The sequence below is a fragment of the Anser anser genome (assembly GCF_964211835.1).
Source record: "Anser anser genome assembly, chromosome: 5".
Lineage (NCBI taxonomy): Eukaryota > Metazoa > Chordata > Aves > Anseriformes > Anatidae > Anser > Anser anser.
The window spans coordinates 22813624-22837390 of record NC_139725.1 but is presented as its reverse complement, the minus strand read 5'-3'; the positions used below and the strand labels follow the sequence as shown (position 1 = coordinate 22837390).

The 23767-nt window shown below is 34.4% G+C and overlaps 1 protein-coding gene across 7 annotated transcripts in view; it reads right to left on the bottom strand.

Moving 5' to 3' along the window:
* STRN3 (striatin 3) overlaps positions 1–23767 on the bottom strand; it is a 61737-nt gene that overhangs the window by 18011 nt on the left and 19959 nt on the right. For 2 of the 7 annotated variants that reach the window (XM_083837132.1, XM_083837133.1), the window contains exons 2-9: positions 23653–23756; positions 18497–18570; positions 16954–17035; positions 16475–16654; positions 15907–16039; positions 14760–14901; positions 9317–9427; positions 2531–2671 (exon numbers count right to left, since the gene is read on the bottom strand). In XM_083837132.1, the coding sequence (XP_083693258.1) occupies positions 2531–2671; positions 9317–9427; positions 14760–14901; positions 15907–16039; positions 16475–16654; positions 16954–17035; positions 18497–18570; positions 23653–23756 (967 nt within the window). The remainder of the gene's footprint in view (positions 1–2530; positions 2672–9316; positions 9428–14759; positions 14902–15906; positions 16040–16474; positions 16655–16953; positions 17036–18496; positions 18571–23652; positions 23757–23767) is intronic. The other 5 variants (XM_083837134.1, XM_083837136.1, XM_083837135.1 and 2 more) reach the window with 5 other exon arrangements.

Below are 23767 nucleotides of genomic sequence, written 5' to 3'. Positions count from 1 at the left end.
ACATCTGATCTCGTTTTCCAGAAAGTTAACACCTACTACAGAGAAAGCTGCAGTAAGTACCCAAGCAATTAGCTGTTACTACTGTTGGTTTTTTTCTTTGACAGAAAACAATCCCACAGTCTATGGATGATCAAAAAGAACAAGAACCCATGAAAACAGTAATTTGCTATACAACATATTGGATGAAGAAACATGCTGCAGTTCATTCTGTTTCTCTGAAGATCTTGCAATATGGCAAGATGAAAACACCAATTTTTTTACAGCTGAAAATATAAAATTTAATTATAGCAAAACAATTTTCTCATCATATTTAACCAGGCACTTGAGTAAAAAAAATAAAAACATAAATTAACTTTTAGAAACGTAAAAGATATTCCCAGCCAATTAGAACCATAGTTCTAATAGAATCATGCTTTCTTCCCTGGCCCCCTAACCCTCACCAGGAAAAAAAGAAACAAGTGAGCTTAAACACTTCATTCTATACATGAAAATAAAGTTACCAACCACTCAAAACATAACGGAACTGGAACACTTTAAGTAGAGTGTAGCATAAACGTTATGTACAGTCATAAGAACATTACAGCTTGGTAATGTTCATTAGGCTAGTGTGTCCCAGAGGACATATGATTGATGCGTAAAGCTGTCTGCAAAAAAACCTTAACTTTTAAAACATAGCAGAATAAAAAACTGAGCAATATCAGCACCTTACGATAATGAACTACTTTGCCCTTGTTAAAAAAAAAAAAGACCTAGAAAGAATACAAAGACTACGCTAAGTTTGCTTGCTTGTAATTTTGCACCATCTGGTATAAAAAGACAGACTTAAAGAGCCACATAGCATTGAAGATAGAACTTCTGACCAAACAGTAAAATTTACATTCCACTATTCCACTTTGAAAGGTATGCAGAAACTACACGTAATACATACAGTAATTTGTATATTCCTGTTACTGCTCTTAATGAATAAAGCTCAACAAACTGAACTGATAAACTGAAAATATATGAGCATATTAAGTAGCATGGAAATACAATCCTGAAGGCACACTTTACTTGAGAATAGTTTAGATGATCTTTATTTGAAGTATCGTATGGCGTTTGTGCTACCATGTTCAAATTTACTACCTACTTCTTCAGAGAGAATGTTGTGTACCATATGACTGGAGATATAAAGCCTCTTAAATAGATGAGGGTTACATAGCTTGCCCTTAATGCGTTCCTCTGCACAACGTGTATGGCCTATGGACTGAGGCACCTGTAACTGTAGGGTCAACATGCCCGTAATACCTTCACACAGCCAGAGTAGTCTTACTTAAAATGCCTGCTACAAAGCATCACATTAAAGCACATGGTACTTAGAAGCCTGGTATCTCTCCAGTATCTATCACACCACAATTATAATGATACTGCAAGATACATGCACATATGTATTAGCAAGGTGAAACTTCACCAGTAGTAGTTTTTTTTTGTTTTTCTTTTTTTTTTTTTCCTTTTTCCACCAATTGCACTCTACAGGTGAATTTGATACTGGTGCATCTTTAAACTGTAAATGTAAACAAAGATAAAAAAGGCAGTAAAAAGAAGGCTGAAAGACACTTAATAGTTTGGAAGAGCATTAGAAAATCTCCCTGAAAAAAATTCAATTTTTCTGCTTGTCTGGGGACAGGAATTTGAGTTGGAGTGGGTGGGATGACAGCAGGGATTATGGAAGAACAGAAGAACCAATAAGCAGCGTCAGTAAAATGCAAATTGTTTTGACTTTTAGGATAGCTGATACCATACCAGGGTCTATGGGTCAAAGATAATCCTAAAAGAGCCAAATTTGCATTTGGTGGACTATTGTGATTTATTTTTTTTTCAGTAGAAGACAGATAATTTACACCACATTATTCTCATCTTGAAGTTACTACAATGAAATCTATTGCTTTAAAACTAAAACCTTAAAACTGAAAATGGCAAAAAGCTGAGTAACAAGATTTTGGGCTATTTAGGTTATCATTTGCCACTAACTTCCATTGCTTAAGGTAATCCCAAAAGTATACAAATATCCTAAGTATACAAAGATGCTATGTAAAATAGGACAAGAGAATTTAAAAATAGTAAATAAACATTAACCTTGCAGAAAAAGAGACAAGTTAGTCTCAAAGCTTAAATAACCACTTTTAAACTTCACTTTAAAATGCAAACTGTGTATCAAGTTTTAATACTCACCTTTTCCCCCAACCAATCAATAACACCCTATTTGTACAAGGTTTTGCTAACATTGGGTCTGCAAACATGGATTTAATACTGAATAGGTTCAGAACACACAGCTGTACATAAAGTTGTTTGAAAATACTTATAAGAAAGGTCAGTTACGATAAGCCACTGGGATTCAAGCTGTAGTCTCATAAAACCATTTGGGAAGAACTGCAAATAATAATGATGTGGCAATCTGCAACTCCGTTAAGCTTTATAGAGGGGACATATGTTACAGTGTGTGCTTTCTAGAAGAAATCTCCTGTAATATAATAAGTAGCTGAATTTTTTGTACCTTCCTCTGCTCTTGCACCTTCATGATCAGTCATTCTAGAAGAGGGTGACCTAGATTGATTAATGATTCCTGAAGGGATGTGGGGTATCTCATCATCGCCAAGATCTGCTATCATGTCGTGAAGTTTTGTCCTGTTGACTCCTGTAAATTAACGTCAGCAGCAAAAATTCATTTGATTGCTACCGCTTGACTTGACAGAAGTCTAAAAATCTATTAAACTAAGTAAACAAGAACAACTACTAATGGGACCTCATTCAAATAAATACAACGCTTTTTGTTCCTTTGTTTATTAATAAAATTGATCTTTTGGAAATCAAGAGAAATAAATGCATTAGATCTAAAACTGCATGCAAACAGTTTGAATTCACCAAATCAAAGAATAACTGCTTTGTGCTCTGCAGATCTATTTTATAATTTCCTGTAGGAGAGGAAAAAACCTCAATCTTACATCACTTGTGAGAAGCCAAACATCAAAAAGAACATAATTACTAAACAAAATACATATGAATCAAACATTTGCTAATAGTATTACAGAACTTTAACTGTACTAAACAATTTAACATTGAAACACAGTGCAAATAAAAAATAAGCTTACAAATGAGGGAAAAAGTACAGATAAATCATAATGGGGGTGCAACAAACAATTAACTTTCCCTGCTTTTGAATGGTGTTCAAGTTATATAAAATGTTTATTAAATACAAGGCTAAGCATGTTTCCACCACTATATGAAACTGTAGATGTATACCACATCTACTATATAAGCATGCCACAAGAAATAAAACATACTGAATTACGTGCATTAAATTCATGATGTAGGTACCAGCTAGCAATAGTATGTTTTAATTAAAAAAAACTTTTTAATTAAGTTCATTTCTGCTTTCAACTTTCAGCTTTCTTACTAAAAAAAGTCTTCAACCATTATGCGAAATTTCAGTGATAGACTCTTTTTAAAGAAAACAATCCACAATGATATAAGACATAACCAGATTTTAATCAATAAGGAAGCCCTTGCAGGTATTGCTGGCAGTTATACTGCAGAACATTTTAAACAAAAATGAAGACAGCACACCTACGCTGACCCCTCAAAAAAACTGCTATGGAGCATATTTTTCTTTTACGCTCACTACAGTGTAAATACTTACTACATTTAAAAGGGCATATTAATACTTAAATAACTTTCTAACATATGCATTATTGATCAAGTAAGCTTTAGGAAGCAATTTATTACACTCCAAGTTGATGTGCCACTTAAAAAATACAAACTAAACAGAGCCTTCATTTTATAAAATAGCAAAAGGTAAACACTACAATAAAAGATCACTTATCAAAAGCAGAACTGAAATAATACCTGATCATTTCAGATTTTTAGATCTCACTTTGACAAAAAATGGTTAAAATTCATGTCATCAAAAATAAGTATCCATCAATAATTGAATACTCTGTAGATAATGCACAGAGGGATCACAATGAAAAGTATTTCTGCAAGTGGAATCACGGCAAAAACATTACATGCATAGGCCAAGAAGGATGTCATATAACTATTCACATTAATAGTTATAAAACACACTAATTTTGTCAAACAAACTAGAACTCCTTATACTTTTTTTGTACTTCTGTTATTTTTCTTACTTTGTTTTATGGAACATATAGTCTTTCCATTAAGTCTATGAAAGCTGCTACCCAGAAGTTGTTTGAAAAAGAGATGGCTTCCAAAAGTTTCCCTTATGCAACAGAACATATTTCTTGAACGGTTAAGTTTCATTTCACTCCCATATATTAGTGAGTCTAGAAACCTACAATCTCAGGTAATGAAATATTTAAAATTTTCTTCCCTGGTTATAATGTTTATGTAGAATCATTTCAAATAAATCCAGAAGTAAAGCAATATTATTCCCTTAAGAAAGATAGAGATGGTAAAGCAAAGATTAATAGAAAGAGACCTGCTTGAGTTTTGGAGGAGATTGTGAAAGCTGATAAAAATTTATTGCAAAAAGAATTACTAACAGGAACACGTGACATTCCTCTAAATGCATGACCAAAAAAGATTTCATTGCAGTTAGATTTGAAAGCACAAGAAGCAGCTATCAGGAGGGTAGGGGGCACAAAGTATATGGTACAGTCACTGGTCTTACCATACCACAGACGTTGAGGTCCTGAAAATAACATCCCTCATTATACGACCGAAATGACCTTTAAATTTTTGCTGGCCCACAGTTACACTGCATTTTAAATCTTGACTGTGTTACTGTCCTTTTGTGCACTTCAGCTTACATAGTTTGATGATCTACCTACTATATCATCTAATCACTTCTTGTAGACATAAACAGACTGAAAAGAGCTGTATTTGCCCTGAAGAGCACAGATCTAAAAAGATTCCTCTGACTAAGGAGGTGAAGGAGGTCCCTCCTCACTAGTACGAGGAGTATCTCCTATGCATCAACACTTTTTTCCAATAGCCGCTAAACTGATGTGGTTAAGATCTCATTTCAAAGGTGTACCAGTTAATTGCAGTCAGCAGGTGAGATGTTTATAAAAGACATTGTTAAAGGTCTCAACATTCTTAAAGGTCACAACTGTACAGACTGCAGAGCTTGCTTTTGTGTCTTTTCTATTCCAGTTGCTTGTCAGCCAGCAAGCTGACAGCTTGATGGTGATCACCAGCTGATATACTCTTGAAGATATTATAGAGCAATCACTAAGTTGCATGATAAAAGTAACAACTGGTACCCTGAACTGTCTACTTGGATATACTCTTTGCTCTCCAGAAGAAAACACATCTGTCTTCATGTTGATAAACCCAAACTGTTCAGGGAAAATGCCAAAAAATAACTTAGGAGATTTTATTCACATCCAAACTGAAAGCACCTTTTGTAAGTGCTCTCACCCTGAACATAAGGGCATGAGAAGATTGCCTCAGAGCATGCTCCGGAGAAGTAAAAAGCAGTAGTCCTGCTCACTCTGCTAACCACTGCTATCTTGAGCCAGCCAGTTATTTAGTATGTCACTACTTAGGGGAGTGTCAACCTTGCCTTAAGTGTCCTTCAGCAAGTTAAGTCACTTCTTTTCCTTCAGGCATTCACCTCAGAATGGCCCTCAATCCATCACACAATAGAGGGAGAAAGGAGCAGATGCCATTTCAAACTGCTACTCTGTGCTTCATGCTAAAAAATGTCAATGCTCATGACCGGGAGACCACCACAGAAGACTGTAGAGATTTCTGCTTTCTATTTAAGTGTGCCTGCATATCGTTGTTGAAGTGTTCTAGATGTTACAAAGATCTTTAAGGATTAGAATGCGCTGACTCCGCATAAGCAGCTATGTTCAGTGCACTGAACTGGCTATGTTCTAGTCTTCAGGATGACAGACAACAATCAGCAAACATAAACCTGTTAAGAACAGAAGCAGAACACCTAGAATCTCCTTCAGAGATCAACAGAGAAAAAAGGTAATCAAATATTCAGCACAAAAAAACTGTGGTCTGACATGTCAAACAGATTGTATTAGTGCCAAGATGTAATAGTCAGAATCTAACAGTGATCCTTCTGCATCAACCTGTGATGCAATCAAGATGGTTAAATCCAAATCATTCCATAAATACAGAACAATTAGGCTGAAGCAGAAGGAATGAGAGAACTGCCAAGGACCAGGAAAAGAAAAAAAAACATCAGTAAACGGACCTCCATTTAAAGTTATCTAAACATACAATTTAAGATGTGAAAACTATTTTTCAAACTGCTAAGAACACACTAGTCTTATCTAATTGTATCAGATTGGACATGCACCATTTCCACAATCATGTTGTGAAAATTTGAGAAATGATATCTGAAAAACAGTTAACACCTGATTTGCCTGCAAAAGCATTTTATCCAACTAGGGCAAAAAGTTTAATACCTTAAATATAGCGTATTAGTGTAAAAGGTAAGATTATAAGAAAACACTTTTGAAGAAATCAAACCTAATTATAATAGATAAATAAGGAGTTAAGTCTAGAATATACTGTATGTGTCTTTTAAAAAAATCCCACAACCTCAATAGCCAGGGTTATTTTACTGATCATATTACAAAGGTAATGTAATTAAAGCTTTTTTTTTTTTTTAATTCCTTTCATATGGAAATACTACTTCCGCATAATACTTTGACTACTCTGCCAGAGAGCAAAAACGAAAAAAGGAAAAAGAGCAGAAATTACACTGTGAAGACGTGTGTGTCAGCAGTAGACAACCTAAATCACGGTGTTCCACCCAGCAGAAAGCATATGAATGCAAACTACAGATGTATCAAAATAAATCACATCAGTTTCTGTTCCCTTATTAACCTCCACAAATGGAATGAAAGTTACTATATACCTGGGCCAGGGCCACACAGATCCTGTCATGAATAAAACAGTCTAAATGTATGTTATGGAATAGTTACCAGATGCTGGTCCAGTAAAACCCATTAGAATGTCTGCCCTCAAAACACTGCAAGGCAACATGTCCCACCCTGAACACGCTTTTATTGTGTATAGAGTTATGCTGTTCAATTACCTCAGTGATTTAAAGGTCAATTTTTAATTAGAAATTACTATCATAGATCTGACAACTACAGAATCCCACAAACCAACCCGTAAGACTACTAATACGAGCTCAGGGATTCCCAAAATATAATTAAAATTAAAAACAACAACAAAAAACTAAACCACAACCAAAGTGTTAAACAATGACTTGTATCACCTCACAGCATTGTGACACACAGTTGTCTCCTAATTATTTCTCTTATGCAAACATATCCAAATTTCAAAATGACTTTAGATGAAGAGAATACTTAAGTTTTGACTGAGGAACACACACTGTCAAAAGACAATATAAGTCAAATAATAACCGACGACGACCATGTCATATCATTCATGGTGCAAAATTTCGTGTTACTGTTTCTAGCAACTGCAGGAAAGCAGAATGAAAGAAACACGTTAACCTTTTCAATTTTGCAACTGAACACTTCAGACAGAATAATTACTACTTAATCTAAGTGATTGTCTAACAATTTAATCAGCACTATTGACCACTAAAACATCGTTTTTTTCTAATGGGTGAGGATTACGCTCCTCTTCTGGAAGCTGTAAGACTGCTACAAATTGGGAAAACAAAATGATTGTGAAAATTCTTAATTGCATAGCAGCCAAGTAAGATATAAGTGCAGGAAAGAAATTGTTTTTATACAAGCCCAAATAATATCAACAAAACAAATAGGGAGACCTGGAAATGGCTTTTTTTTTTTTTTTTCTATTTATACTCCTACAACAACACTACTTGTCACTGTTTTAGAGCTGCTCACCTTGCAGAAGCTAGAAAATGCTACCTGGTATGGGGAGTGTGAAAAAGTTAGAATCAAAAGTATAGTTTTGAGAACTTTCACTATGAGATAATCCCAAAGGAACTAATATTTTAAGAGAAGTAAGAAAATCCCCTAAATACTTTTCCCCATAAATCAAAACATTTGCTGCTATTATGCAGCTACTACATAATGTAGTCTAAAATGTGGAATTCACATTCCAACAGTCTAAAAGGTGAAGTTCACTAAGAAAAATTCAAATAAGAGGTACATTTTAATATTAATAGGAGGTTTCTAACCTTACAAAATACTTCATGTGAACTTGATTGTCAAATGCTTATTTACATGTTAAATGAGCATTATCATCCAGATTACTAACATAAATTCTAAAAATCAAACCAAAGACTGAATAAAAATATCTTTATACTCTGGCAAAAAAAATATTTGTGTGCACACCTGTATGCATGCATGAGAGTCATGCAAAACTGCTGAAAAACAACATGCACCAACTGAATTGTGTTAGAACTTAAAGTAATCTCAAATCTTAATGAATTACAGAATTCTTTATGAAATGTTATATTTTAATTACCACCTGATTTAGTTAGTACATATTCACATAATTTTTATTTCAAATACAGGTTTTATTTTTTCTTTTAACTAAATATAGCTAGAAACTGTAATAATATACTTCCAAAATAAGAAACCTGCTATCAAGGGATCTTCTCCATGCTAATTTAATAACATTTTGCCACTAATAACTTTTTAGAGCTGATGGTAAAAGTTACAAAATAATTTTTAATATGTAGTTAACATTTAAAGTCTAGTTTAACATAGTTCAAAAAGGGCAGCCAGTCTGAAAACTCTTAAAGAGTAAAGAGGCATTAAGCAAAACACAAACTGCTCAGAACAGTGAAGGACATCATAAAATAAAGATTATATAATAAACAAAGCCGCAAAAGAACTTAATCAAATTACAAGCCTTTTTTTTTCTTCCATTCTCATCTTGCCTTAGATTGCTAAAGTAATTAGAAGACCATAAACAGCAGTTATAGCTTGATTCAAGCTCATGATTAAAAAAAACACCACAACACCCAAAACATTATTTCATTTTTACATTATTTCATTTTAAGAAGTGGAGAAAGCTTAAATTTTCTTTCAGCAAACTTTCTGGAGTAGAAACAACCCCAAAATGTAAATTGTTTGCTATTTTTGTACTCCCATTACAAAGCAGTTCTCTTTTACCTACTTAAGTTTCTGTGTTGTCAACACATTTGTCCCATCTAGTAAATGGCTGGGGATATAGGTTTCAACATTCACATTCAGCAGTTAGAAAGTTAAAGTTGGTTGCCCCCGTTACAGAAAACAATGTTTAATGGAAATAAATAAATAAAACAGAACTCATGAGGAAAAAAAAAAGTCTTCTATATAAATAAGCAAAGAAGCGTTGCATTACAAGATTCAGAATCTGCACTTACTCTTTACCCCTTTCTTCCCCTTTCGTTCCTTCTTGTACTGTTCCTTCAGTTTACTTATTAGTCCCTGGTCTACATCCCAAACCTCAGCAGTTGGGGACAGGTCATCTTTGTCTACATGCAGCATATTATTAAAAGAAAAAAAACAGCAATTGGCAATGCAAGCTGTTGGCGATTTACTATAATAGCTGTATAAGAGCATCAATAAAAGTTCTTAATAAATCTTTAAAGGTGCAGTCTCAGTTTAAAGTTTACAAAACACAATCTTGTTTCAGTTTTCCAAGGCACTGCTTAATATCAGTTGTATTTTGGAAAACTGTATGTTAATTTGTTACTAAGGAGCAAACAAATTAAGCTTCATAAGTAACTTCATGTTACATACTTCAAAATACACAAAAATTCATTGGTGCTCAGAAACAATTACTGCATCTTTAGAAAGACAGTGTTAAGAAATTATTCAGCCAGTATTGAATAAGCAAATGAAAGTACTCATGCTGTATTACTCATGAAAATGCAAGCTGAGTAAGTCAGTGCCAATTTATTCATGAAGACCACCATGCATCCTCTCGCACTCATTCTACATGCACAAGAACCCTTGATCCTACATATAAAGAGGGGAACAAGCCTACAAATACAGCATTTCACGTGAAGATGGATGAAATTAATTCACAAATGTGAATAAATTGCATTTCAGCAATTACATTATAATCACTAGAAAATACCACATTCCGCAGTTATTTTAGAATATTTGTCTTTTTCTGTTTGACAGTAGTTAATATTCATTTATTATCCACAAAAAGTCAAGTCTCCACCTTTCTAAACTATCTCAAACATTTCTGGAAAGACTGAACTAGGAAAAGCATAAACGTGTTTCTAAGATAAGGTAAATGTAACATTTGCAGAAGGACTTTAGATAAAGAACAACTAAGCATCAACCCAATTTGGCTTACACACTAGTCAAGCTTACACTCACAAAAGATATTAGACAAAACAATAAAACGAGGTTCCTCAGTTCCCAACTGCCAGTTATGCCTACGATATCAGTGTCTCCATAAAACTGCAATTACTGATATTATAACTATTTGAATCATAGAAGTACGCAAGAGAAGCTGTATACAGCAAAGAAAAAGAAACAAGCATTAGGAAGCAAAACTTAAACTAACTGCCCTTGGTTTTATAAAGTACAAATGTTTCAAGACAAAACATGACAAAGAATGGGAAAATATTCTAGGATACTGATGCATCTAACGAAAGACCATCATTCAGGTAGGGCAGATCAATGACAAAGAAATAACCTTGATCAAAGAGGTAGAATACAGGACTGGCAAGAAGGCAAGAAGCTGAGTTCAACGTGAAAGTCTCTAGAACCGTCCACAAAGAACTGTGGATAGGGAAATGGAATTACTACCTCTTATACCAAACCACAGCTACAACTACCAAACCTACAACTACCAAACTGCAAACAGAAAGGCCTCAACCTTTATGAGTACAGGGTCAAAATACTGACAGAAAAATACTGCTTATTCAGGAAATAGGAGGTACAGAAACATGTCAGAGGATATGTCCCTAAAAAAGAGGAAGGAAATCAGAAAAGCAAGCAAACAAAAATAAACAAAACCACAGGGGGAAAAAAAAAAGGAAATTCAGTGGAAAAGGGAAAAAATCCAAAGCAACATTAATAGAAGGAAAACAATCAGGCAGGTTGTAGCCCTGCAGAGAAGGATTTGAGAATTAAACTGAACCAGAAGCAGAACATATATAACAACAATGTAATGCTGTCACAAAATGCCACAACATTCTAGTATGTTTTAAAAAAGTATGATGTATTAAACCAGGAATACACATAATTCAGTGATGGTGGTGACAAAATTGAAGCAGTATGTCTATTCTGCACTACATTGAAAGTTTAGGAAATGTCTGAAGATAAGAAAAACAACAGTGAGTTATCAAAGAATTTAAAGGAACTGGGCTCATCCAGAGAGCAGGGAAAACATATGTCTGCAGGCATAAATACTCCAAAAAAAAGTAGCCTCAGTTATGCCTACGTATTTCAGAACAAAGTCACATAACTAGACTCTTCCATAAATCTCCTCTAGTACTGAACTTCCTCAAATTGCCTGTAGTGGTTCTAATTCATACTAAATTGCCACCAGGACTGTGCAGAGGATCCAGGATGACTACTAGTCAATACCATTTAGTGGAAAAAAAATTGAAGAGGAAAAAAAAATCCTATTTTAAAAAACGACCCAGGAGACTGAATTCCAGTCACTCTGTCACCCAGAATTCTGGGCACAGGCGGTAATTCTCCAAGTCATGCTCCACCAGGAAACAAAATTCCTGCGTTGCATAGAGAAGAAAAATTCAGTGAACATGTTAGACAAAAATCACAAGTAGGATAAAAAGACTACATAATATGTAATGTTTGCAATAGGTGACATACTATGCAACAACATGTAACATTTCTTTTATTCCCGTTTGCTCAAGGAAACAGAACTTACATATGCAGCTTTTTCTTGATACTGTTTCACCACAAAGCATTTCTAAATTTTTAATCTGAAAACATACATTCATTTTTGAATGTGCTGTATACATTAATACTTTATTTAACATCACATGAATTTGCTCATCTTTCAGTATTTTGAAGATGAACTGCTCCTAACAGAACGTCACGTTTCGTAAGATTTTATATCACGACACCCAAAAATAACTGAAGACTCCAAGTATATTAAATGAGGTACTCATAAAAGAGAATGTGCTCATAAGAAGCTGTATTATAGGAAGAAAAAAAAACTTCCACACTTGGTGTCTGGCTGCTTTTCAGAAGTCTCTAATAGCGCAAAAGTAATTATCAAATTTGTGATGAAAAATTTTAGCATATCTGGAGTTACTTGCAAGTAGTACTTGGTTAATTAAGCTTTGAAAGTAACAATAAAGCAAGACTGGACAATAGGTTTAGAGTCTAAACATCAGAAGTTTGATTTGTGTACATTAAATGAAAGCATTATAAAGAAATATACATTTAAACATTGGTTCTTTACATTTTTTATCAGAGAGCCCAAATCCTCACAAGAGTAAGAAATGATAGGACGATGCCACTGACAGGGAAGACTGAAATAGGAAGAAGAAAAGCTGAGAATAGAAGTGAGCAACTATTCACATTCCGAAAGAGAAGAATGAATTATAACCTGAAATACTAAAATTGGTGGTTGCTACAATTGTTTAGAAAGGAATGACAAGTATTTGTTTCTATGAAGTTCTAATAAATGAATAAATGAATCTATGGATGGGCCTTGAGATTTCAAATAATAGCAGTTTCGTGGAGTTCAAAATAATGGGACAGGCTGTAACAGGGACAGGTTCAGGCAACCTATCATTTTTAGAAGGCATTTAAGTGGGACAACACTTGAAATGTTATTTTTGATAGGTAATAAAAAATCCATTGTCTTGAAGCATTTCAAATTTACACAATGATCATTAAAGAAGTGACACAATCCCAAGACCTGATAGACTGTATCCTTAAGCATCTGGTTAAGGAAATAACAGCTGCATTCACTGACATGCAGTTACAAGCAAGTCTTCTGATTCACTTAAATAGTGAGTTAGTACAAACTGGAAAACTTATGGATTTTTTTTAATGGGGCAAAATGTAGAATATGTACTTTTTAAGATGGAAGCAGGTTTATGTGCATTTCCTGCTTCCTTGCCTCAGACATGAAGGGTTTGATAGCAAGAGAATTATTGTGGTTAAACTAGTCAGAAAAAAGCTGTCACAAGTGCCCACGAACTCCTAAAATGCTCTGCCTTGCTTCCTGTGGGTTCACTTACACTATAATAACAGACACTTCAAAACTGCTCTCTGAAAGGCACTGTGGGTCAATTTGATTTTTAAATAAATAAAAGAAATCTATTTAAAGTTTGGGACAGCAACTCAACTTGAAAACAAGTTTGAAAATTTTTGTCTCGCAACGTCAGCATTTCAACTAAATTAGAACCCCAGCATTCTGGGTAGCTGACTAAAAATGACAGAGATATAACAGGCTTGGAAAGCGGATACTTGGAATTGAAATGGTCAAACTAGTATACTAAATTTCAGCAGTATGCTGTGTCAAAATCAATAAATCTTTTCATGAATGAGGGCATCAAGTCATCTTTCCTTCTATATGCAACAGTGGTGAGACTAATTCTAGAACCAGAACTTCTTGCAACATTCAGTATTTGAAGGGAAGTTGCAAATTCAATCAGAACCTTTGGTTCACAGCCTACTCAGGGATCTGCCCTCTTGGCTAAATAAAAAGATGACTGAAAAACTAATAAAAAAAACATAGCCTTCAAAGGGGAACAACACCAGCCAACTACAGCACTTCTAAATCTAGGCAGTTATTACTGAAACAAAAGGTTACAGTTTGCCTGGCTTCATCTTCTAACTAGAAATAAGAGCGTTAAAAAAAAAATAAAGGTGACTAACACTGATACTAATTTCCAAGACAGAACACTTACTAATCCTTGGTACCTGCAAAATCCAGATTAGATGATGCACCAGTATTTTGATTTCTGTAGGTATTTATATTCCATAAGTATAACAAATTCACTGTCTCAATAGCATAAAATGGTCAAACAGGATGATCTAGTGGCACTTCTTGGCTTTACAGTTACAGATTTACAGCATGAAACCACAAAATTGTTTGACAGACCAGAAACTGTCAATTCCCCATTGCAGGACAAATGTGAATGACACTGTTCTTCATTAATTCTTTGTCCTACTCAAGTTCTCTCCCTTTCAGTTTCTTCTTTTGAAACGTGTAGGCTCTAAGAGCTTCTGAAGGTTACTTAACTCATTTTGCTTCGTTTCACATTGAATTAGTAATCTGCTTAATTTTATTATGCACTCTAAATTAAAGTAAGTAAATAAAAAGTTGGGCCAGTATAAACGGTTGTGGTTGGTTTTTTTTTTTTTTTTTGATTCTACTAATGGAAGTTACATTAGCAGTAACATCTAAAAAAAATCTCAGACAAAAAATCTAAATACACCCATCTTCATTTTTGCAAGCACACCGAAGAAATTCATTTAACTTGAGAACAAAAACTTTAAAGCTCCTTATCAGAAACAAACAAAAACAATCCAGATTTGAAAGCCAACTTAATTCAGGTATAAAAAAAATATTCAGTACCCTAGTCCCCTCTATTCAAACAAGAAAATACCTATTTCGGGGGAAATTTTCTGAAAATAAAACGAAAACATAAAACATAACTATAACTGAATTTCTGGCAACTGCAATAGTAAATAAATATGAAAATTTCAGCATCCAATATACTATTGTCTAATCACCAGTATATGACCATCACAATCATCCACACATTCACACCACCTTAGCATAGACTGCAACACCAATATGATGTCATGAACAAGTTTTCCTTTATTTTGTACATTCTTTTGTTGGCATCTTACCCCACTCTGTTCCATCTCCTGAACTTCGGGCTTCTCCAGCTCCCTCACCATCTTCAGCTGTTACTAAAAAATCAAATTCTTTCAACGCTTCTTCAGTATCAGGGTCATCTGTAAGGTCTGCAGCTAAACCTTCATTACCAATCTGAAAACAGATTAAAAAAAACTTTCTGAATTTGAACTGTGAACCTTTCTCATACTCAAATATTTAACTTAAAAATTATATAGATTATTCTCATTGAAGACTTAGTTGCATAGGAAAACACTTTCCAAAATGAAATGCAGAAAAAGATACTTAAATCTAGTCAGAGCTGCTTACAATCAAAAAAAAAAACCACAGCCTAGTGATCATTAGAAGGGAAAAGAGCACTGACACAAGGTTTAGCAACAAACAAGTACATCCACGACTTTGTTTTTGATTTAAAAGGTCTCAACCAAAAACGGTTGTTGATTTTCTTGCAATATTAACAGATTTCTAGAGAAGCTTTATAACTCCCTGCTAAGGCATCATTGAAATGTTTTCTGCAGGTGAAGAAATTTCCATGTGAGGCTGTGTTTCTGTAAGAAGTTGGGCAATATTCTTACACTTTTGCATAAGGACACAATATTTACAAAGGTAAACAATCTTTCAGTTATTACTTTTTAATAAAAAACAAGCTTTGTCAAGAGTCAAAATATAACTGCACTGTCTTCGTAGATGCTTTAGTGATTTACTTACTAGATTATATATCGGACTACCTACTGCCCTAGAAGAAAAAAAGATTCAACCAGTATTTTGATTCATCTATTTACCAGAAGTACAAATTAATACTAAAGGTGTATAAAACCCTTCCTGACAAGTCAAGTTGGGAGATTCAGACTTGCATCAAGCTGAGCTACTGTTTCTAGCTATTTATGAAAATTCAACACAGCCAGAGGCACCATAATACCGTGGAATTCTCTGCTGAGCAAAACATAATGAAACTGTCAATACAGTGGTCCTAAATCAACCTCTTTGCATAAAGAAACCCTGGTGACAGGGAGAAACTTCTAGCACAGGAATAAAAAACATGACATACTTATAACTGTCTGGGGGGAAAAAGGAAAAAGATTTCCCTTTTAAAAAGGGAAATTTATGTATACAAAGCAGTATTTTAAAAAAGTATTTTACTTTATGTTTCTTATTTATCCGGTGCTTTTCTTTTCCTTCTGCAATATCTTCTATCATGTCACTCTCCTCTTCTTCATCACTATCATCTGCATTTTCTAAGAAGTTAAATGTTTCAAGAACATCACCAGAATTCCTAGAAAAATAAAAACATGAACAGGGAGAGAGATTTACTTGCTCGAGAGATTTTAGAACATTAATCAGATTAAATTAAATTGCTACCTGACTTAATAAGCGTAAGAATTTTAAAACAAGCACAACGACAATGAATTGTTGCATGAAAAAGTTTCTACAGCTGTCTAATTCTTCACTCTGCAACACTCATCGGTATCGTTCCTTAAAATAGTAATTCCAAAGTGGTATTGAAGATAAATTTATGTCATATAACCCTATATATTTTCTACACAAGACTTAGAATCAATTTTACTTAAGTTCATAACCATTTGTAGTCAGCTATGCTCACAGGGTTCAGAGCCTTCAGAGTCTGAAGTTCAACATGAACTGACCAGTACATTAAAATGACTATGTAGAATAAACTATAACTTCACACATTTCTCACCTCTTCACTTACCTTTTGATTTCCTGTCCCTTTTGTTTTGATGAAGGAGATTCACCCCCATTGAGAATCTGTTCTAAGTTCTTTGTCTCTACTGAACCATTTGGTTCTGAATTGGAGAGCCCAAGCAAAGACCTGACCCGCTGGGAGCGTACATCCAATATCGTATCTGTATAACCTACTTCCTGCAGATACCTACACACATTAAGAGGAAAAAGAGGAAAGCACATCTGAGGGAAAAGGAAATAAATCAGTATCAACTCTTTCTATAAAATGTATTATTGTGGCATTTATTTTAAAATAAACTTCATCTCCATCCATCTCACATGGAAAAGCTCCATCTATATTGCTTAAAGGTCAAGCCTATAAACCCTGTATGACAAACCACCATCTGCCCACCTCAATTACCCGGTATCAAAAAGTAAGCATATACACAGCTCATAAGACTTCAGAAAACAGTTTGAATACACCAATATTCCAACAACACTACTTACTGTCTTAGTAATTGTCTGCCTTGCTTCCAGGTCAGTTGGCTATTTTGAGGTACTGCAGGAACCTCCGTATCTTTGGTTTCTTCTGAAAGATAGTATCATATTTAGTGGTTGTTTTTTGTTAGTTTTTTTTTTTTTTAATTCAGCTTTTTACAAGACACCAATGAAACTAAAAGCAAATCTTATACCTGCATAAGGTGGCATCTATTTTAAAGCTTTTTTTTTTTTTTTAATTAAAATAGCTTTTTCCCCCCTTAATTCCTTGTTAAAGAATAAAACAAATAATTTAACAGAACGAAATGAGTTCAAAAATTCTAATCCTCTACTTGGAGAAAAGGAACTGAAAAAGTATTTAACTTGTACACAGAAGAAAGTCTGGCCCCAACTGTCTCAAGTGTTACTGCTAAGAAATGTTAATGCAAGAAGTATACCTCTTCTACAAAGCTGAGAGGATTAGAAAGTGACTTGGAAAACACTAACAAAATACAGTTAAAAGAAGAATAAAAGACAAAAATGAAGTTACACGTTAGCATTTGGAGAAAACAAACATGTCAAGTTTAACACAACTTCCATGAGCCTACTATCAACAAATAAAATCTAGAACCCACTACACCTGCTATGGCAGAGACTATAAAATGTGGGACAAATTAAGAGCTTAAGAATTAAAACATCTAACTTCCTTTGCATTTAAATATATACTAAAACTCCCATCAAGTAAAAAATATTCATCGTGATCTCTAGTTTCAACTGGGGGTGTAAGTACCCAAAATGTGACACTTCTGAAGCAGAAGAAAACAGGAAGAAAACAACAAAAAGGATCTGCAGACCACAATTTTAAGGCACATTATTAAAATACAGGCCAACAATGCAACTTTCCAGAAGACCTACATTTCAATAGAGGCCACATTCAATTCTGCTTATTAGTGCAATTATGAAAAACTCTTTTCTCTATAAGCAATATTGTGAAGAGCAAAACTCTTATGATCAACTTCTTATCAGTGTTGTAAAATCACAAGCACTCCAGGGTGCAAAAAGTCAGGCTAATTTTTCCTCTTAGAACATTCTCCCTTCATTTAAGATAAAAACAAACTCAACAACTTTTTCCAGGACAATACAGTATTTTTTTTCCTCATTCTTTAAAAACTATCATCCTATAACAGCATCAAAACCAGAAGTATCTCTGATATTTATTCTGCACTTATGCTTTCCCTCTAAATGGATGTCACACTGGTGTAAAACATTAAATCCTTCAACAAGAGATATCTAAGAAGTAAGAGAAGCACAGCTAAATAAGGACTTGTGTAACTATTTAAAACTTTCTTTGATGTTCAGAGCTGTTTCAGAAAAGAAAAAAGAAAAAATAAGAAAAAATTCATTTTGATTTAGAGATAAAAATATTGACTCGACATAAAACTTTTCCTAGGTATTTTCTCTATAATGTACTTGAATGGAAAAAAAAGACTGAAAATTGCAATAAACAAAGAAAATCTAGAACAATTTACGTAGAACAAATTATGCTAAAGCAGGCTGTTGTCAGAAAAGTTACCTGATTCAAAAGTTGGCATTTTCAAGTCACCTTGGTTCAATTCTGTGCCATATTTTAATTTATGATATTTTGCCCTGGAAAAGTAAGGAAATTATTAACAAATTGGCATACAATGCTTTTACCAACTCAAAATATTCTACTATTCCCTTTTAAAACAACCATATTAACACACCACCACTAATCAAAATAAAGCTGTTGCGATCATTATAGTAACAGAATTAATTCTAGTCTTTCAAGAACGTAATTTTGAGATAACCTTTTTACAGTTATTCATGATTACCAGACAATATATAGGTATTTAGTATGTTCTCCAAAATACGTATTTTTTAATTTTTATTAACAATAAACAAACAAGCAAAAAAATAACAAACACTGCACATCAGCTACCACAAGAACCTTTTGAAAACCAGTAGCTTCAATTATTTATCAGGGATAATTTCATCACTTGTCACAGTTAACCAATCATCCTATGATGAATGAACGTTACATTTGGGATCCCTGCCTATTTGCCACCTTCAATTTCCTTTTCAATTCTTCTCCTGCTCTGCCTTTGCACAACAGATATTTTTCCCCTGTGCTAACTTCCCTTATCACAGATTCTCTTACTGATTTTCTCTTCCTCACTGACTTCAGGCTTCGCTTCCAATTCCTGCTCGATCCACCTATGTAAGCGTGCCTCACTGCTTCCTATCTCCTGATCTCTCAGCCCCCTGATCTCTGCTTTTACATCAATTTTTAAAAATCAGTTTTGGTGACACTTCCACACAGGTATGCATGAGACATCCAAATCACCTTCTTTGCGCAGGGTGCCTACCAAGAGTCTTCAAGTCCCTTCATCTCCAGGAATATTACATTCACCACCTACAGTAATACCTCTGAATTCTCTGACTTTATTCCTAGACCTTTCACAACTTAACTTTTGCTTCATAAATCCCCTGAAAAAAAATAATCTTAAAATCTCAGGGAAAAAAAGATCTAGATGTTCTATAGCAGAACTGAGGTGAAAGAACTCTGGTAGAAATTTATCAGCCACATTTAGAAAAAAAAAGGTCTCTATGAAATAAAGCTATCTTTATACTTCTAAATTTAACATTTGACTAAAGTTTTCGAAGTAACTGAACCACATCCAGTTCCCACCAATTTTAAAGCCTACTCCCAAACATGCAGACACTAGAGCTTCCTGAGAAAAGATACATACTGGAATGTGCTAGACAAAACCAAGGATTCCCAAAAAATTCTCTTTTCAAATGACTGAGCCACTGCTGGATTTTTTTTTTTCCCCCAAATTCAAGTTCTTCTCAAATGCTGCCTGACCTAATGGATAGTATAGAAGACTTCCTTCTAAATCACAGAAGTTTCTGACAGAACTGCAGGCAATTAGGAGCAGTCTCATTAACAAACTATCAGTAGATGGCACTATTGACCCTTGGTAGCAAGAAAATTCTGCATTTCCTAGCAATTACATTGTAACTGAAAAACTGGAGGGTTCCTGAAGAGGTGGTACATGAGTGACCTGAATTTGACTGACTGCCAATTAAATACAAACACAAATCTGAAGTTACTTGAATTTGAACACATTTCATCCATCCAGTAGTAAGACTGTCAACACTAGGTGCTCTCTCCAAACTGAGAGACAAAGCTTTGTTCCACATCGCAATAGGGTAGTGTACCACCAGGCTTTTCAGATAAAGCTTACAGACTATGATTTATATGTCTTAGAAAGTACTGTACGCTTGAGGTAAAATAATTACAAAATGAAAATAAGAAATTTTGAAGATCAATAAAACAGAACAATACAAACAGACTCATACCTGAAGTCAGTGAAGCACTGTAATTAAAAATCCAACCTGAATTTGTTCAATTCAGAGCCATTGTCAATACTATTTATGAGGAGTCGGCCCATTTTGGAGCTTCAGTTTCAAAGCATAACTAAAATCCTGCTCTGACTGTTCATTACAAAAGATAATGAGGTATTTGATCTAAAAATATACCAATGACTAGCTACTACAAATAAGCCAAAATATTGCTGCATGTAATGAGATCAATTAAGGCTTTCACAACACATTTGATACTCAACTTCAGTTCTATAGTAAGAAATTCCCCTCCATATTTTCCATACAAACAAGGCTAAATCATTACGTATCTTGAAAATCACTAAAAAGCTGCATTGTTGTTCATGAGTCAGTGACATTAATCCCCAACCCCACACCACACAATAATTGAATTCTCCAAGAGGCATCTTTTGAATATTGACTTGCTATTCTTCTAAAGCTAGGTTTCCATGATTGAAGAAATTAACAGGAGAAGAAAGAATGCCTGTAAAGCGGATTTAACTGCTTGCTGCTATTTAGCTGTTGAATTCTACCACTCAATTGCAAGGAAACAAGCCAGCTCCTATCCAAACACCACAAAGTCAAAATATAGGCAGTTTTATCATCTCAGAAAGTCTTTTTTATTTAAGCACTATGTTACTGAAGTTTGGAGCGCAGCGGCTCAAAATATGAATCAGAGAAAGTCTGGCTATGTTTGTAGAGCACTGTAAAGACATACAGACTAGCTAGAAACAAACAGACAACACATACACATAATCATTTAGGGCATGATTTTTTTTTTTAACCAAAAAATAAAAATCATGAAGAACTGACCCTAAGCATTCAATGAAGTTGAAACAACAAGCATCATTTTACTTCTCTAAAACATTACCACACCTGTTACATACTTAGAGATAAAAAAATAGAAATATCAAACTATTTTGTGACTATTACTGTGTTTTATTGAATCTTACACACTGATGTCCTGTTTCATTCCCTTTGTCTGAAAAATCATGATATTCACCATGGTCTGAGGTTTTTTTTCCCAGACTCCCTATAATCTGACATTTCACTGCCTCAAACTTTCTGACAGCATTAGGGAGTTAGCATTAGAAGAGGAGGAAAAAGGGTTGGAGGGAAAATCAGGTGCAATACCAGAAACTGCTGTCAACGTTCCCCAGATCTCCAGTGATCTCCAATCAGAAATTCACAGAATTTTTTATCTTTGGGCTTGTCATTAGTTGGGGTCCGCCACGCAGAACACCAATGGCAAGAAAATACAATAACCCCTATCATCTTGAACTCCTCATTCAGCGCAACAACAAAAACTAACAGTGTATCATTCAAGAATGACAGTATAACAAGTTAGTACCTGCTTGCTTTCCTTAGTCAATCCATCATACCTTGACAATTAGATCTCAAACTACTGAGCATGAGTAGCAAAAAGTTACAGAAAGCTTCCTCATTGCCTCCCACACATTCACCAACCAACCCTCGAGTTGCAGTTCCTGTTTTTAGCCAACCTTCATTACATTTCTGGTTGGGACTTAAGCAAGGATTTTCCTCTTGAAAAGTAAGCAGCATTGGCTCGTACCCAGCAGCCACAAGAGCTAAAGTGAACTGTACATTTCTGTTCTGCTTCTGTTGTACACATGATTATAAATTTCTCATTCATCAGATGAATTTTGGAATGTCATGGGAAGTCAAACTATAAAGGTAGTTGCATTTCAAGGGAAAGCATCAATGGGGTTCCACCAATACCATTTATTTTCATATTCTGCGTTCTGTTGTATGATACTTTCGCACACTGACTGTAATTAACTGCCTTTGATTTATCTTATTAAGCAGGTAATCCCCACAGCCTTACAACGTGCATTTGCAGAAAGTCTCCCTGTGCATCATACAAAGAGATTATCACTGCCCAAACAACCAAACTGTTCTCCTTCAACTGTTCAATGTTTTTTTAGAGGAAGAGTACGCTGCCCACCCAATACTGCACACTTTTCATCTGCCTCGAATCCAGTCACTTGCACATTACCGGTATGACTTAACAATATAGCTTTTAGTCTTAATACTAGTTGGAAAGCTGAAGTTACATTCTACCCTGAGAACAGGGCCATATAAAGTAGCTCCTTGGCACCTTATTACCTCACCTATTAACTAAAACACACAATGTGGTGGTATGACTTGCCATATAAACCTACACCATTTTCTGAAGTACACCTCTATATTGCATGTTTTATTAAAAGGCATGTAGCCATCCCTGCCAAAATAATTATTTTTAAAAAAGAACCAGGCTAATCAGTTATTTCTATACTAGTTAGTTATTTATAGTACTAATTCATAATGTAGAATATATTAAGACATACCCACAGACAACTGACTTAAAATTTTATAGTAAATATAGCTAGGCCTCATCTGGACATTCTTAAGTTTATACTGGCAAGAATATTCTCCACAAACCAAATAAACAAAAGCTGACAATTTTGTTGCCTGACCCTTAAGAAGTTAACAGTGTTGGATTCTGCTTCTTTTTAAGAACAAGATAAAATGAAATTTAGGAATCAAGTCCACTACTGAAAGTATAGGAACATGACAAGATTGTTTGCTTAGTGCTACTGCAAAACAAAGAACTAATTTTGGCCAACTAAGCAGTCAGCCAACAGGAGAGTTTGTAGTTCTGAAGGACATTACCCTGGGTGGACTGAATGGAGTATTTCATTACACTAATGCTACAGAAAACCTACTGAGACTAGAAATTCTAGCATTTACCACATGAAATATCAGTACTTTGAAACGTAGTATTAAATTCCAAAGGATTCTTTTCTGCCACAAAATATAGCTTTCATCATGCAACGCATACAAAACAGTTGTAAAGAATGGAGGGATCAATATTTTTAATCTTTTAAAGTTCAATACCACTGGAGAATAGGTAAAGGCGTAGTAATAAGGTGTAAGCATTTTAGGAAGAACTATTCTTGCTTGGTTTAGTCTTTACTTAGCATGCAATTGTTCTTTAACTCAGAAAAAGAGAATCTGTTCAATTTGAACTTGCTGTGGTTAAGACATAAGAACAAACAATTTTGAAATGCATGGAACTTCTTATAGCAGCCACTAAATTTCATCAGAAAAAAAAAGACAGGAACAGTACTAGGCAATTCAGTTTAAAGAATATTTGTCAGTAATTATCAAAAACCCATAATGTAAAGACAACCAACCATAAAGACAGTGTACATTAAGTAACTATCTTTATTAGATGATTCTACAGTTTACATGAAGTAAAGGAACCCCTCCTAGTCTGCAAAGTCTTCCAGGTCAGATAAAAACTTAAATGTGTATACCTACCTTTCTTGTTTTAATGCATATTCTAACATTTTTATTCTTCTCACTAAATCTTTCTTCAGGTTTTCTTGACCCTTTCTTTCCCCTTGTAAAAATGCTATCCGAGCCTGAAAATATA